Source organism: Pundamilia nyererei, unplaced genomic scaffold (assembly GCF_000239375.1).
Source record: "Pundamilia nyererei isolate P.nyererei 1_Seehausen unplaced genomic scaffold, PunNye1.0 scaffold00134, whole genome shotgun sequence".
NCBI lineage: Eukaryota > Metazoa > Chordata > Actinopteri > Cichliformes > Cichlidae > Pundamilia > Pundamilia nyererei.
In genome coordinates this window covers 674741-690101 of record NW_005187535.1, presented here as the reverse complement: position 1 = coordinate 690101, position 15361 = coordinate 674741, and the positions used below count along the sequence as shown (strand labels likewise).

The following is a 15361-nucleotide window of genomic DNA, read 5'->3' as shown; positions in this document are numbered from 1 at the left end:
AGACTCGCCTCTTCCTCTGTGAATAATTCATGCGCTCTCTACTGCAAACACATAAACGAAATACCATTTCATTAATATTTAAGACGGTGTCCACGCAGTAGATCTCTGAGAGTGCGAAAAGAATCAAAGTGTGTAAAGTAAGTGAAAGGCTACATGTGAGAGAACTGAATCAAGCACACAAATATACACGATGATCAGCCTGCATCTAATATATCATTAGTTCAATTCCTTTGGTTTTAAGTTGTGGCTTCAAATAATTTGTATTTGTTTATTATTAGTTTGAAAGATTTCTATTTCTTCTATGGATTTAAATGATCGATCTTTATCATTTTTTATATCTTTGTACAAGAAAGTTGAAGAATGGAGTGTGCACAGGGTGGAGTGTTTGGAGATGAATCTCAGGGTGATTTGTGACAGTGAAGCAAGAGTGATGGTAGTGTTTTACAAGGACAGGACTGGAAATGAGTATATCCGAGGGACAGCTCAGGTTGAGTGGTTTGGAGACAAAGTTGTAATTATTTGGGTATGCTAAGGATGGATAGTGGACATACTGGACGAAGGATACTGAATATGGAGCTGACATGCAGGAGGAAAAGAGCGACCTCTGAGAAGATTCATGGATGTAGTGACAGAGAACGGAGATCCTAGGGATAGCGTGAGGTACTGTCACTAAGTAAGACAGATGCCGATGATCAGCTGCGGTGAGCCCTAAAAGAAGTAGCCAATACAAGAAAAAGAAGAAAAATAATTTTTACAGTCTTGTTTGTTACATTTTCTGTTGTCTTTTCACATGGAATAAAATTTTATTTATAAAATTTTGTTTGCTTAGATGTGGCTGGTTGTCTGATACATACTCCTGAATAGATTACTGATGGGTACAGAACCCTGAAAAAACATAAATAAAGAGGAGTGGGTAAAACTCTCCCCTGAGATGTGTGCAAACCTGCTGACCAACTACAACATATTTATATGTTTTATTGTAAATGGACTGGTTCTTATATAGCGCTTTTCTACTCTGAGCACTCAAAGCGCTTTACATAACTTCACATTCACCCATTTAAACAAGCACTTTTTGCTTTGTTTTTCTATGTAAGTGCTTTCTAACTGTCACACAATATTGCTCTGCATCAGAGAGCAACATGCAGACTAGAGCAACCAACCTTCTGACTAGGAGATGACCTCCTGAGCTACAGCCACCCCACAGCTACTGCTGTGCTTTTTCACAGAGTAATGTTTTGCTTGGGGATCCAATGGTTATTACACTCCATGACAAACCAATTTAAACTTTTGCGTATTGGTTTTTTTTTCTGGATTATTTGATCATTTTACGTCTCTCCGGTAACACTTTAAAACCTAGTGTATCATATTTGATTTGCTCTCCTGATATTTAGAACGTAGTATTGATATTTTAACCTTTGCCTTTTGGGGAGTTTTTTTGAAACTTTTGAAAAACTTAAATGATACAATTTTAAGAATGATTGAAATACTGTATATTATTTTGGTGCAATCTTTTCAACTTTTTACCCACATAGATGGAAACTTGAGGTTGATTGCACGGCCTTTAAACTTATAAAAAATATATATATTTTTAAAGAGTTAAGTGTCAGTTTCTGCTCTTTGTGATCATCATCTTTTAGTTTTAGCAGGAATTCATGTGGTTTTTGAGCCAGACAGTTTGCGTGATGCTCACGTGTTGAAACTAAAACTAATCAAAATGTGGGAAACTGTCTGAATGTGTGGAAAAGAGTGAGGGAATGGGTGGAAAAGTGATATGCACTTTACCTGGACACCATGTTAATGAAAGGAATAACACTGCAGTCTATTTAATCTAATCATTAGACATTTTGCAGCTATTTGGAGGTTTGTTTTGCTGGAATGAATTGAAAAAGTTAAAAAAAAGTCTTATTTTGCAAATCTTAACAGAATTACTGTCCAGCTAAAAACTGCATCTGCAATTTAAACACATTTACTCTGGAAACTGACAAGGCATCCAAACATTATTGTACTTTATTCACAAATTTCAAGATATACACAAAATTTCACATGGATATTTGGAGAGTGCATACATGAAAAACAAAGTTAGGAGGTCAGAAGATACAATAAAACCACCCACCCATTAAAGAAACCAAATGACATAAATAGAAAAAAAATCTAGTTTGCAGAAATTTCTAAACATTAAACTCTTACCTGTTACCTAAGCCTTGTTACCTACCATTATTATTTTTATATTTATATTTTATATTTTTATAAAAGTAATGAAAAAAGGGAAATTCTTCATTGACTGAAATTTTTTTTTCAATGTAACAGATTGTGTTCATTCGCTTGATGATCACTGTTGCATTTGACAGACATTCTATTCACAATCTTTTTAAGGTCATGTAACCCCACTGACGGTGCAAGGTGTGGCTGAGTCTCCGGGCTATAAATAAGTTGCTGAAGGCAGCAGACAGGCGAAGGCGAACGTCAAGCCAAGAAGAAAAGTCCATGGCGTGAGGGCTGGACTTGGACTTGGACTTGGACTCGGACTTGGACTCGGACTTGGACCTCCTAATAAGAAATTAGAAAGGCATTCACATGTTATTTGAATGACTAACAATGATCACTGAAAACACGAACTGCGACTGCAAATATTAGATTTTTACAGCTGACAGCACAGAGCAAAGATGAAAACTCAATTCAGTTTTATTTATGTAGTGCCAAATCACAACAACAGTCCCCTCAAGGCACTTTATATTGTAAGGTAACTAGCACAAAGAGACTTGAACAGGCAGAAACTGTTGTCAGTCATGCCTGACTGCTCATCACTGTTTTTGTTACCTGTTAAAGTTCAGGTTTTCAGGTTATTTGCTGGGTTAGCTTGGCTTGGCTAGCTTAGCATTAGCTTGTCTAGCTTAGCATTAGCATGCTAGCAAAGCGCCATGCTATTTTCCTTTTTTAAAAATAAATGTAATGTCCATATCCACACTGTTGACTGGACCACTGTTTTTGGCGAACTGAAATCAGCCGATTGATTGTAAGTGGAAACGTTAAGTGATATCAGACTTATGATTTCCAAGGAACTGAACCACTGGGAACTGATTCTCTACAAGGTTTGGTTCTCAGTTCCAGTCCCTATTAATAGCTCATATGGCTTCCAAGTTTTTCAAGTGTTATGCATTATTTTATTGTTTGGATTGTAAAAAAGGACATCAAAGTGTCCTTCTAAATGTTGTCTAAATACATTGTTAATTTCATTTTACCAAAAGGCATTTAAAGCATAGTCAAAGCTTTAAGAGCAGTATAAAATGCACTTACTTGTACATATGTCAGACTCTCTGAAGACGCCCATTTTGTCACTGGTTTTGACAGAGCTCAGCAGGCCAGTGCTCACATTCCCTTTAGCATACAGACAAAGTAACAGTGCTTACTTACACATATACCAGTGTACTTAGCATATTTAGAGTTTCACTGTTTTGTTATACTTCACAGAAACTGCTAGTTCAATGGGTTATTATGAAATGTGAATCTTTGTTGTACTGAAAGTTATGTTTCCCTTGATGTCACTTGGCTGACAAAAGAAATTCCCTTTCAATATTTTGGCTTGAATCAGAAAATAATGCCATGAGAGCAATTTCCGTAAGCCAGTTAAAGAACTTAATCGTTTTATTCTAATAAAAATGATCCAGTGGTGGCCTTGTGTGGAATTATTGGAATAGTAAACTCTTCACCTTTTAGGAGACCTGGGATAGTATAAATGCCTGTCATGTGATATAGTGTGTGAAAGCTGTGAAATTCTCCTCAGTTACCCCCTGGGACAAAGGAAGGGACAGAAAATGAGACTCCCGGACTTCAACTCCAGTCTCAAATTACTTTTCATTATTCCAGGTTTGCGGAAGATTTTCAATACCCATTATTGTTCATTGTATCGATGTCCTGACAAAAAGCTTGGCCAGTCTAAAGCAGCTGAACCATTTACTGACATAGATGCTGTAACATTCACACAAGACTAACATTAATATTGATAATACGAACAAGGGAACACTCGGGGACAAAGGCATATGACTCACACTGCCCCCTCATATAAATAATATATACATATATTATAAAATCATAACATAAATCAAATAATATTCGATTAAAAGTATGAAATAATAAACAAGAATGGAAAAAGTCTAATGTAACAGCCAGGCAACAGGAAATGAATTATATCAAAGGCATTGTTTTAAGTACTTGGTACCTGGGTGGTGCAGTAGTTCTAGATCAGTTCTAGGTGAGGAGTTCTTTGAGGCTATAGTGTGTGCAAATGTTTTGGACTGAATGGTGAAGAAATTGTATTATGTCTCTTAATCAAACAATAACTCAGGTTTGATATGTCAGATATTTACAATAAAATATGATTAAAAATTTACATTTGCAGTCTGAAGTTTGACTGTTTGAAGCACGCAATGTTATTTGGGCCAAAATATCTTCATTAAATTGTCAAAACAATAAACATGCCCCGATAATTAGCTGGCCTGTTTGATAGTTGTCCATCAGCTAAATGTCTCTGTGGTCATAATAAAGCCGGGGAAAACGCTTTGGCTTTTCATTCTAAATCACCTCATGAAGCAGAAGATGCATGTGAGTTCCCAGAGTGGGACTTAGCTTTCCAGGGGAACTCCTGCAAAACGTGATTGCCAGGCAGTTCATAACAACCAGGAAATTTTCTACTGCATTTGCATAAACTGTCATGTTCCGGCTAAGGATCGAGTAACTGCTGGTGTGACACCGAATTCCTTCACGGTACACAAGTCGGGTATAAATCAAAAATAAATGCTAGAAGCACATTAGTCCACGACTGACATTTTCAATCTTGGAGAGTCTAACACACATTGACCCAAAGTATTTGAATTCAATTTTCAAAATAATAAAAATCCTCTGGTAGATCACACTTATAGCCTGTTTGAAAACATCAGCTAAAGTTCTCTGTTCATAATAAAATAATCATTATTGCAGTGGGAAAAAGTTTCAGCTTGTCTTTATTTCAAATCATCTGATGAAGCATGTTGAATTCCTAACATACCTTGCCAAAGACACCTGTAAAAGACAACTGTCTGACATTATAGCCTACCAGAGGCTGTAGTGTACTTTGTATTTCTTCAACAAACTTTAAATTGTTAACAATATTCACTGAAATACTTGTATTAATAATGACATTATGACACCTTCTCACATCATCGTGTTGTTCCTTTTTTTGGTTGCCAAATATGGAAGTTTGATTACATTTTTTCTGCCTTACCAGATATCATGAAGTTGACTTGCTGACATGTTCCCCCAGATACAGACTGAGGAGATGTGGGCAAGATAGTAACTCTTGCCAGGTTCATTTGCAGTACGTCAGCGACCCTGTTTCGGAAGTCATACCTGGACATAAAGACACCAACATCCACTTTAACGTCATACAAACACTTGAGCTCTACAACAACAACTATTTAATACAGCACTGATAAAAGGGTTATACAGTGCACTATGTACAGTTTTATAGAATGTCTACGCAAATGGCCTCCAGCAAGCAATTAAAGTGTCTTGAGTGATTTAGGATTACATGAAACGTATTCATCATGCAGTATGTTGTAATTACACTCACCGGCTGAATGTAGTTACATTGGGAAACGTCTGCGCTGCTGATGGGGATTCAGGGAGGATGTCGGCACAGGCTGTGATGTTTTCTCCATTCTTCAGCACTAAAGATCTGAAGACCACTAATAACACACACAAAACATAACGAACAATTAGACTTAACAAAGTAAACTCACCTCTTTGGAGATTTTGAAGTTTTGTATTTGCTGTTATCACTGATCACATATGGTGACTCATTTCACCTGTGCTGTCTCCAGAGAGGCGAATAATGCTGTCAGTATAGAACTGTCTCTGTGTCAGGCTAACCATGCCATGTCTTACAGATATCTCCCCCACCACGCAGCTCAGTGGGTTTTCTAAAGAACAGGTGGGTCTCTGCAAGTGGAAGCGAAAGAAAGAAGTGATTTGCACAAGTTGGAGGAAGAGGAAGAGAGAAGTTAGCAATATTCTCCGGTTATTGACCAATTGCATCACTGGTCCCATTAAGTAAAAGAAATGTTCATATTATGTCTTATACATATATTATATGCTTACATTTAAACATTTGAAGAAAAACATGTAGAGATTATTAGATGAACACATGTCAATCATGTTAGCATTACAATTATTTAGGCAGGTTTAAGTTTATCATGATCCTTTGCAAAATCTTTTTCATATAAAGCCAATAATTTGGTCGTTGAGATTATTTACTTTTGATAATTAGTGCAGTTTTTAGCATCTTTATACTATTATATACATTCATATACCCTTACAAGCATAAAAATGTACTATTATATTTACACTTTAAACTGATCATCTTCAGGGCAGCCTTTGAATCTTAAATTCAGTGAAATTATGAATTTTCAAACTGAGGAACTAAAGAAACTTGTAATTAGACTCAGACTGGCCCCTTATTACAATATGTGTCCCCAAACCGCCAGGAAACAGCAACCCTTCTGGACTTCCTTCAAGTAACTTATGGTCAAACTACCCGGCCAAACCCTTTTTTCTTCCATTTTTTTTGCTTTCAATTTCTCATTTCTTAAGCGTGTTGTTTCTGTTTTATTTCGTTTTTGCGTCCTTTTTACGCAGATAAGATTATGATCTTACCATCGATGTCATGTTGAAGGGATTGAATGTGTCTCCCACACTGTTGCACCCGGTGTCACTGGAGCCAACCCGATTAGTTGTGATGAACAGGGAAGCTGTTGATTTCTTCAGTTTGGGATAAAATACAGGTGTGAGAATGATGTCTTTTAACACATCTATCCCATTAAAGGCTTAAAGAGAGTTTCACACTGATGGGTGGCAGATGAACACTGAGTTTTGTGATGGTGGCCAATATAATTTTTTTGCATGCATGTCGATTATATAAAGCTGTACTTACATTATCCCCTGCAGATGACTTAAGGTTCACCTCCAGAGTAACATCGCTGCTACTCCCATCGAGGAACACCTGCTGTTGCTGGGATGAGGAAAACAAAGTGCTTACATTACAAAGAAGGAATCTCATAGTTCAATCGCAACTAAACACTTGCTTTGCTGAAGCATGAATGCCGTTAAAATGAACCGAGTATAGATTTGTGGATACTGCTGTCCACCTTTAAGTGTAAAGGTATTTCACTATGACATTTCATTTCACTTTTCTTTTGATTCTCAGTCTGTCTGAGTGAAACCACTCTATTTTGTTGCAGAACAACATTGATTACTCAAACTGCCTACTTCTCTTTAATCATATAGGCTGTTTAGAGATACTGCAATCTCTTCTCTCCATTAGTGTAGTGCAGAGCTCAGTATGGGGCCTCTGGAGGGCAGCTGCCAGAGACAGCTGTTCCCTTGGTGAGCTTTTAGTTTGGTGAAACCGCACGTACCATTAGCCAGCGGATAGATGCTAAGCTAATGCTCTCGTCCCCCTCTTCCTTTTGCTTCCTGTTGCAAGCTATCGTAGGCATAATGAATTCTGTCCAGTGCAGCAGAAATACACTGTCATGTTTTTGTGGCAGCTTGGCTCCAAATAAGTTAGCAATGATAAAGAAACAATTGTTCTGCTCTTAGGCTATCAGATATATTATACTACGACTCATTCACTCATCTCATTCAATTATAACTTCTTTTGTTTCTCTGTCAAACTGGTCTCAATACAGTATTTTACACACTGCTAGTAAGATTAGCAACCTTTTACAAGTGGGTAGCAGTTAAATACACCGCTTTAGATGTGGTGTATAAGATAAGAAAAGCTGCTGTCTTTCTAAAAGAAAGAACTCCACATGTTTTTACATTTCAGCCTTCTTTGTTTTTACAGAGAAACTGGCGAAAAAAGTTTAATCCTCTGTGGGAAATCATGCCTGTGATGTTAGCATCAGTGTGAGCTAAATATTAGAAATGTAAAACCTTTTGTTAAAATGTAAAATCCAAAAGAAGGGAGCTCATGAGATTAAAATAGCATATGCCTCACCTGATCTTGAAGCCATTAGTAATGCAAAGGAATGCAGTGTTAAATGAATGTAGTACACACTCCCTAACTTGTCTGATTAGATGGCAATCAAACTGGTTTTTTTTTTACATTTGTTGCAACAGATAATTGCATGGCTTTGTTGTTGTTTTTTCCACTTCAGATATGTTCACTTGTTAAACACTTATTCATATACAGTAAGTCATTATTGTTTTGTGAGGAACCATTTAGTCACAGAAAAATAGAAATTATTGAAATTAATAGACCAAACGAAAGAAAGAAAGTAGATGAGAAACATGAGATGAGCACCAAACACTTTATCTGTGATGATTCTTACCAGTCTAACTGTCCCAGTCACTGTACCATTAAAGACAGCCTTGGCAATAACCCATTCACCATCTGTGAGTCTATCAGCCAAGATGTTGGCACACCTAATTCTGTAAAAAAACAAAAAACAAAACACATAAACTAAGAGAAACACAATTAAGATAAGAAAATCGTATCATGTTCTGACATCTAGGAGGATCTTCAACAAAGTATTTTGCTGAGTAATTCTTTGTCATGGCACAAAACACCAGGAAGTTATGTCCGCAACTGACATTTTACACTGGTGTCCTCGAAAGACTGACACGTTTTTGTTTCTGTGCCAGAAGTTGGTCTCTCAACTTACATATCTGGTTATTCTGCATAAGGACTTGCAACTAACCAGACCTTTCACTTGTTGGAGTTGTCCCAGATGATAAATACTTCCTCTTTTTTGCAACAGATACCAAGTATTTAAAAATAAAAGATTAGCTAACAATTGTATTTCTAAAAAAAAAGACGATGTGGTAACCTGTGTATGACATTGCTTTCTTTTCTTCCCTTTTAATTTTGTGCTGCGTTATGTTCTTTCTTTCTCTCTGCTAAGAACACAAATAGTAAAGTACACATTCTCACCTTGCTCCACTGACATTGTGAACCACCAGCGACCTTCCCACTATGCTGTAGGGTCCAGTCATCGACATGTCAGGGTCCATGTATACAGCTTCAAAGTTGTTTTGATCATTAAGTGTGCCGAACTTCCCGCTGATGTCTCCCATCTCATACTGGTCCACAGTGCCAACTCCAGGAGGGGGGGATTGTGATACGTTCCAGGCTAGTGGGTTGAAGTGGCCCTGGATGTTTGCATTTGAACAGGGCTCTGCACTGCCTGGGTTGAGGGGCAACACGTGGACATGATAACCACTAGCTATGGAGTTCAGGCTCATTAAGGAAACATTTATAGTTGTGGGACCTTGTGGCACAGCCCGGGAGAAACCCACTTGTCCATCAGAAACTCCAGGGCCAAACCATGTACCTAAGCTAGCTTTGGGAACTTGCACCAATGTTACATTGGCACAGGCTATTCTTGGCCCGCCTCTTTCTGCTTGATGGATGACCACAGAGCGGCCAATAATGCCGGGCATGGGCACCCAGGAGGTGACATCAGTGAAGAAGTATTTTGCTGCAACTACCTCTAACGTGGTTCCAAGATCAAGGGTACTGTGTTTGCCGGCGAGGTCTCCAACCTCACAGGATAGGGGACCAGATGGGTTACAGTGGAGGGAATAGCTGGCATCAATGGTGATGTTGAAGGGGTTCCAGTGACCTCCAGTTGTGGTACAGCGGCCTTGATCATCATCCCTCTCTGAGCTGATTGGGTAGACGTGAACATGCCAGTTGTGGTTTTTGGTTGGTGTTGTAGGATTTCCGTATGCCAAATTCAGAAATATGGATACATCAGAGAGGGGGTTGTTCACCAGCTGTGTGAACCAGACCTCACCAACCACAGGGCTTGAAAATATGGCTCTGCCTACAATAACCTCGCCAGGATAGCTGATACTCGTGCAAGCAAACCTCGAACCATCTGGTTGGTGAATGACGACTGAGCGACCTACAATGCTGTTCTTTCCAAACAGAGGGAGATTGAAGTCTGTGAATGTCATGTCCACCATATTTTTGCCTGCTATGCTCCCGTGCTTGGCACTGAGGTCACCCACCTCATACATGTCATGTGTTGACCCTGGGACTCTTGGGTAAGTTGGGCTACTTCTGTTCAACCTAAATGGATTCCAGTGGTCACCTATACTATCATTTGAACACCGGTTTGTTAATGACCTGACAGGAAAATCGTGGACATGGTAAAAGGCAACATTGCTCTGTAAATTGGTCAGATTGACACTCAACTCTGTGAGATCAAAAGGGGAAGCCTGACGAAAACTGAAGTATCCTTTGATCCCATTCATGTTCACATCAGCTCTAACCTGTTTCACTGGCACATTATAGATCTGAGCACAACTGAAACTTGACCCCACCCTAAGGAAAAGAAACCCATTTGTGGTTTGGAAGCTACCGAGGTCCAGACGGGATTTCTGGAGCTGCAAAGGGGTCCCGACCTTTACGGAACCCAGAGGGGTCAAAGATACATTATTTAAGCTTTTAAGTAGAATATCACAGTTTGCAACAGTACTTGTAGCTCTATAGAGCGTGACATTAGTTTGCGAGGCATTAACTTGACCGATCGTCACAAGATCTGCAAGAACCCTGGAGCTGGCGTTATCCATGTTATAACGGATATAAACGTTACCCGCGATGGGCCCATAGAACCTGGCCTGACTAGTTACGAGGGTCTGACCTTGACTTACAACTGTGCATACTTTAGTTCCGTTACACGTTTGCAACGACAGTGAGAAGTCATCAAGGTTTTTTCTTTGCGCAAAGAGTTCGGACACATTGATGTTAGAATTTGAGGCAAGATCAGCAGTAAAAGTGAAGATGCTGGAGCCGATATTTTGTTCAGAACAAGGCTGAGCAAAGTGGCCATACATGACAGGAAACTCGCTGAGGGAAATGTTTACTGAACGACAGGATCCAGCCCCAGACATGTTGACAGTAGCCATCTGAGACATTGAGTTAAACTGCACCAGCCCAATGACTCCTCCCATGTTCAAAGGTGCCAGAAACTGAACACAGGAAATGGAATCTGAAAAAGAAGACAAGGAAAAGCTAATTGCCGCGGCATTACTACAGCTGTCAATGCACAAGCACTGAACAAAAAAACCCCAGCACAAACATCCTTAAAAGCTTAAAAAAGGATTAAAAAAGAAATCCCCTCAAGACATATTACAACCTTGACATGACCAAGAAGTTGAATATTTAATATACTAAGCAGTCAAGTTTCTAAACGGTCTTTTCTGAACTGTGCACTGGGCCTCATCTGATTTCCAAAGTAGCAGAAGATTTTTCATCCACGTCTTACAGTAAACAACCTTGAATAAAAACGAACACAAAATCAGCTGTTGACCATAAACATGTGTCCGCCACGTTGACCTTTACACCCCCACATTTTGTAATAATATAAAAACACCACACTTTATGTGCATTAGACAGAAATGATGAATATTCCACTTAAGGCCAGATTGTCTGACGAAGGTATGAAAAAACACAGATAACAATTGCTTAGTTGTGTGTGACCAGTCTATTTAAGAAAATATGAGCGCCACACAGGTGGCAGCACAGTAGTTTCTGAGAAAGTAAAAAAAATAGTTACATAATATGATAATGTGTTTATTAAAAAATATGGGTAGATAATTTTGTTGGGAATATAACATTTGTCTCATATGTAGAACAAATTTTATATTCCATTTGTAGAAACACTTTTAAAACATTTTTACCATATAGTAGAGAACTACTTGATAAAGTGTATGATAAAGTGTATAGAAGTTCGTATGCATAAGGTAGAAACACTGGTTCACATTTGAGTTTCTGTTCCTAATTATCTGTTACCACCAGCTTTCATTTCTTTGTGTTATTCAGAGACTAAAATGGGGAAATTCTACTTTTACAATGTGTTGCCCTGGTATAAATACCTTCTATTAGAAATGACACTATATTGATTCACAACAAAAGAAAATCACCCTCTTTATTTTCAAAGCTTCTATAGTCAAGTGAGTAGAAAATCTCCCATTATTTAGAGTGAAGTGGTAAAATCCAACATAACTGTCCTATAACTAGTTAGTTTTAAGGTGTAAGTGTTGACATACCAGAACAACAACAGATTGGGGTCTTTTTGCAAACCCAAAACTAAATATTCATTAAATACCTTACACCATTGGTAGGTACTATTTTTCTCTGGATCACCATCCTGCTCTGACAATCATCTTGTAATAAGCCTGATTTTCTTTTGAAAATAAAGCAAGTGACAGATGGGAATATGGTTGACACATTCAAATGCAGCATGTTCAGTGCAGTGTATGTAGACCTCTAATGGCAAATTTCTTAACTAGTTTCAAGCGGTCAGAGTTCAACTTTAACATCCCCTGTAAGAGATGCAGCATACTAAGCTTTGATCTTGAGCAGCTCAGATATCTACTGGATGACTGACTTCAAAATACATTAATCATTACAAACAGTTGCTGTTAAATGATAACTATTTGGCAACATGCTTCTAACACCTTTCTTTGAAAAACATTCATAAGAAGAAAATGAGCACATGGGAGTTAAAATAAACTAGGTTGCTCAATACATAAATCATTCATAATGTCCATTTGGCCTAACTGGATAAGAAGATTAAAAATTACTCACCAAGCAAAAGAAACAGCAGAGTAGCACTGAGAAGGGACATGCTGTCAGATGTGTCTAAAACACAGAATAAACAGAAAATATTGAAAGTGCAGGTTTGGGGGGGAACAAGTCACAGCAGAAAAAGTTCAGTTATGGCAAATTAATGGACAGACTCTTGGTATGTGTCTCTCTGCTTTCTAAGAGTCTTTCATGTGTGACTCAAAAGCATGCAGCCTCCCTTGCACTTCTGTTTATAAGCTGCAGTCTGTGGTCTCCCAGCCTCTGATTGGTCCTCATGTGGGGAACAGTGTCTCATTCACGTGGGTAGGGGAGGGATGTCTGGCAGGATGGTTAGAGGCGGCTCACTTGATGACGTTCATTTTACGGAAATGTACAGGCATTGAAAAGAACTTAATGGCCTTACTAATGTATTTTAAAATACAATAGTAAGCTCAAGAACATTTTTGAGACTTAAAATAATAATCTTTCATTGTGGACTGAGTTGAAAGTTTCTTAGTCACAGGATCTATTACACGTTGCTCTTTGTAGCATGCACCATAACATTTTTTAATGTCTCTACCTAAAATCATAAAAAATAAATGCAGCATGAAAGAAAACAAAAGAATGCTTCTACATTTCTACTTTAAAATTCCCCTTTTGCACCCTATTTCTACCTCTTCCCTTTTTTCTACTTAAAAAGTATACGAAAACCAAAACTGCTACTCTGACAAAGTTCAAGGGAAAAACTGAATAGCAGAAAATAGCAACTTTATTTAAAAATAGCAGCTTAATGGCCCATCACCGTAAACTGTTATACTACGTAGCTCTTTAAATATGTATTTAAGGTCCTTTGAAGTGGTTTTGGTCAGTCACTTGGCTTGTTTAAATCACTGATTGCATTGGTTGTGTTCCTCTCTCTGCTCACACTGTACACACAGGCTAGTCATTTGCACATGGATTCGCATGCATACAGAGAATAGGCAATCGTAGCTCAATATAGGCAACTGGAAGGGAAGCAGATACATTAAAGTCATGGTATTGTTAGATGCAGTATACACAGAGTAAGGTGAACTTCCCCACAGAAGTGTGGAAGAAGAAGGATAGTGGAATAACATATTAGAAGAACTTATATTAGCAGAATCATAGCGTTATGGTTTGGTTTAGGTTTCCCACTCAAAACACTTCACATTCTTAAGACGTGCTACAAAACATGGATAAAGCTTAAAGAGCAAATAGGCTCACTTCTGTCACTGACTGATAGAAATAATCTAAAAAAAATGACTTTTTGCTTCTAACAACTACTTTACATGAACGTTGCCTAATTTAATCTGTTCTAAACACCTTGTATTTGTACGCACACAGAGACGTTAATTTCCAAAGTAAACACACAGAAGATAACACATCCAAGAAGCACACAGATACCTCTAAAAACATGTTTTGTCACATAGATGTACAGGATCTGGCACTTATGTGAAAATGACTTTGCAATTACTCTGAGAGTTCATTGTTATGCTGCATATGACGGCATGAGGAAAAATGTCAACGACACAAAGCATGTCAAGCCTGTTCAGATGTTTTTAAAGCTATCATTGATTAAGCCAACAGTTAAGCAACTGCGCCTACATTATTCACACCTCATTCATAAATTACTCTAGGTGGATGATGATGGTTAACATGAATTTACTGTCATATATCAAACAATGCTTTATATTCGGCCACAGTGTTCATCCACGTCACGTGTTTTCTTGCATCAGATGTTGGAAAAAATCTTTTTCTAAGTCTGATCCGGTGTCCTAATGAATCAAAGTCACTTCAGATCATTTAGCTGGTGGTCATGAAATTACTGGAAGTAGCCATGAAAGTTAGAACCAGGGTACTTTGGTACAGTATTTTTCAAATTGTAAATTGAAACTGCAAAGTTCATAAGAAGTTTGCACACGCAAAAAAGGAAGCACGGATTATATGTAGGAATGTTGTAAATTAAAATTTATAGGTTCTCCACACGTAAAATCTCCAACTTGTACCATATATAGTTTTTAAAAAGTCTGTTATTGTAACAATAAACAATTTCAGCTAGAACTATAATTTTAAGCAGGTAAAAATATACAGGTCGAAAGACATTTATGTTGTGTTACATTCACACTTTGTCAGTTTATGGAAGGATGAGGTGCGCAGCAAAGCCTGTATGGTACCCTGATGTGAGAGCCCATGAGCTGTTTCGTGTACTGGAGGGCCTTTGAAGAGGTTCAGGTGTCTCTGGCTTGCTTTGGTCACTGATTGCAGCAAAGACTTGAATGACGACATGGCTGTGTATACACAGGTTTGTCACACTCACACACACATGAGTAAAATAAATAATGACTACTAAATATAGGGAAAACGGAAAGAGGGCAGTCATAGCAGTTACAGTAATAGCAGCACAGGATGGATGAGAGCGCGGTAAAGTTAGAAAAGTCAGAATAAAGAAGGATTTTCAATATCTCTCCTCTCACTTGACTGCAACAACTGTAGTTTTTTGTTGTTGTTTTAAATTATAAAGAACTTTTGAAGAGGATATGAAAAGCTCTGTTCTAGGATGCCCTCTGGACCCAGTGGAGGTGGTGAGCAGTGTTGGTCAAGTTACTTGAAAAAAGTAATCAGTAACTAATTACCAATTACTTCCCCAAAAAAGTAATCCCGTTACTTTACTGATTACTTATTTTCAAAAGTAATTAATTACTTAGTTACTTAGTTACTTTTTAAAAACAC

The 15361-nt window shown here is 38.0% G+C and overlaps 1 protein-coding gene across 1 annotated transcript in view; it reads right to left on the bottom strand.

The window, feature by feature from the left end:
* Window positions 1–1989: 1989 nt before the first annotated feature.
* Window positions 1990–15361, bottom strand: part of cusr (Copper-only SOD repeat protein) — a 17800-nt gene continuing 4428 nt past the window's right edge. Inside the window, exons 2-11 of the mRNA XM_005743644.1 lie at window positions 12635–12688; window positions 8969–11033; window positions 8367–8466; window positions 6965–7042; window positions 6688–6792; window positions 5841–5973; window positions 5606–5720; window positions 5258–5382; window positions 3295–3375; window positions 1990–2547 (exon numbers count right to left, since the gene is read on the bottom strand). Of these exons, the coding sequence (XP_005743701.1) occupies window positions 2420–2547; window positions 3295–3375; window positions 5258–5382; window positions 5606–5720; window positions 5841–5973; window positions 6688–6792; window positions 6965–7042; window positions 8367–8466; window positions 8969–11033; window positions 12635–12674 (2970 nt within the window). The 5' untranslated portion in view covers window positions 12675–12688 and the 3' untranslated portion in view covers window positions 1990–2419. The remainder of the gene's footprint in view (window positions 2548–3294; window positions 3376–5257; window positions 5383–5605; window positions 5721–5840; window positions 5974–6687; window positions 6793–6964; window positions 7043–8366; window positions 8467–8968; window positions 11034–12634; window positions 12689–15361) is intronic.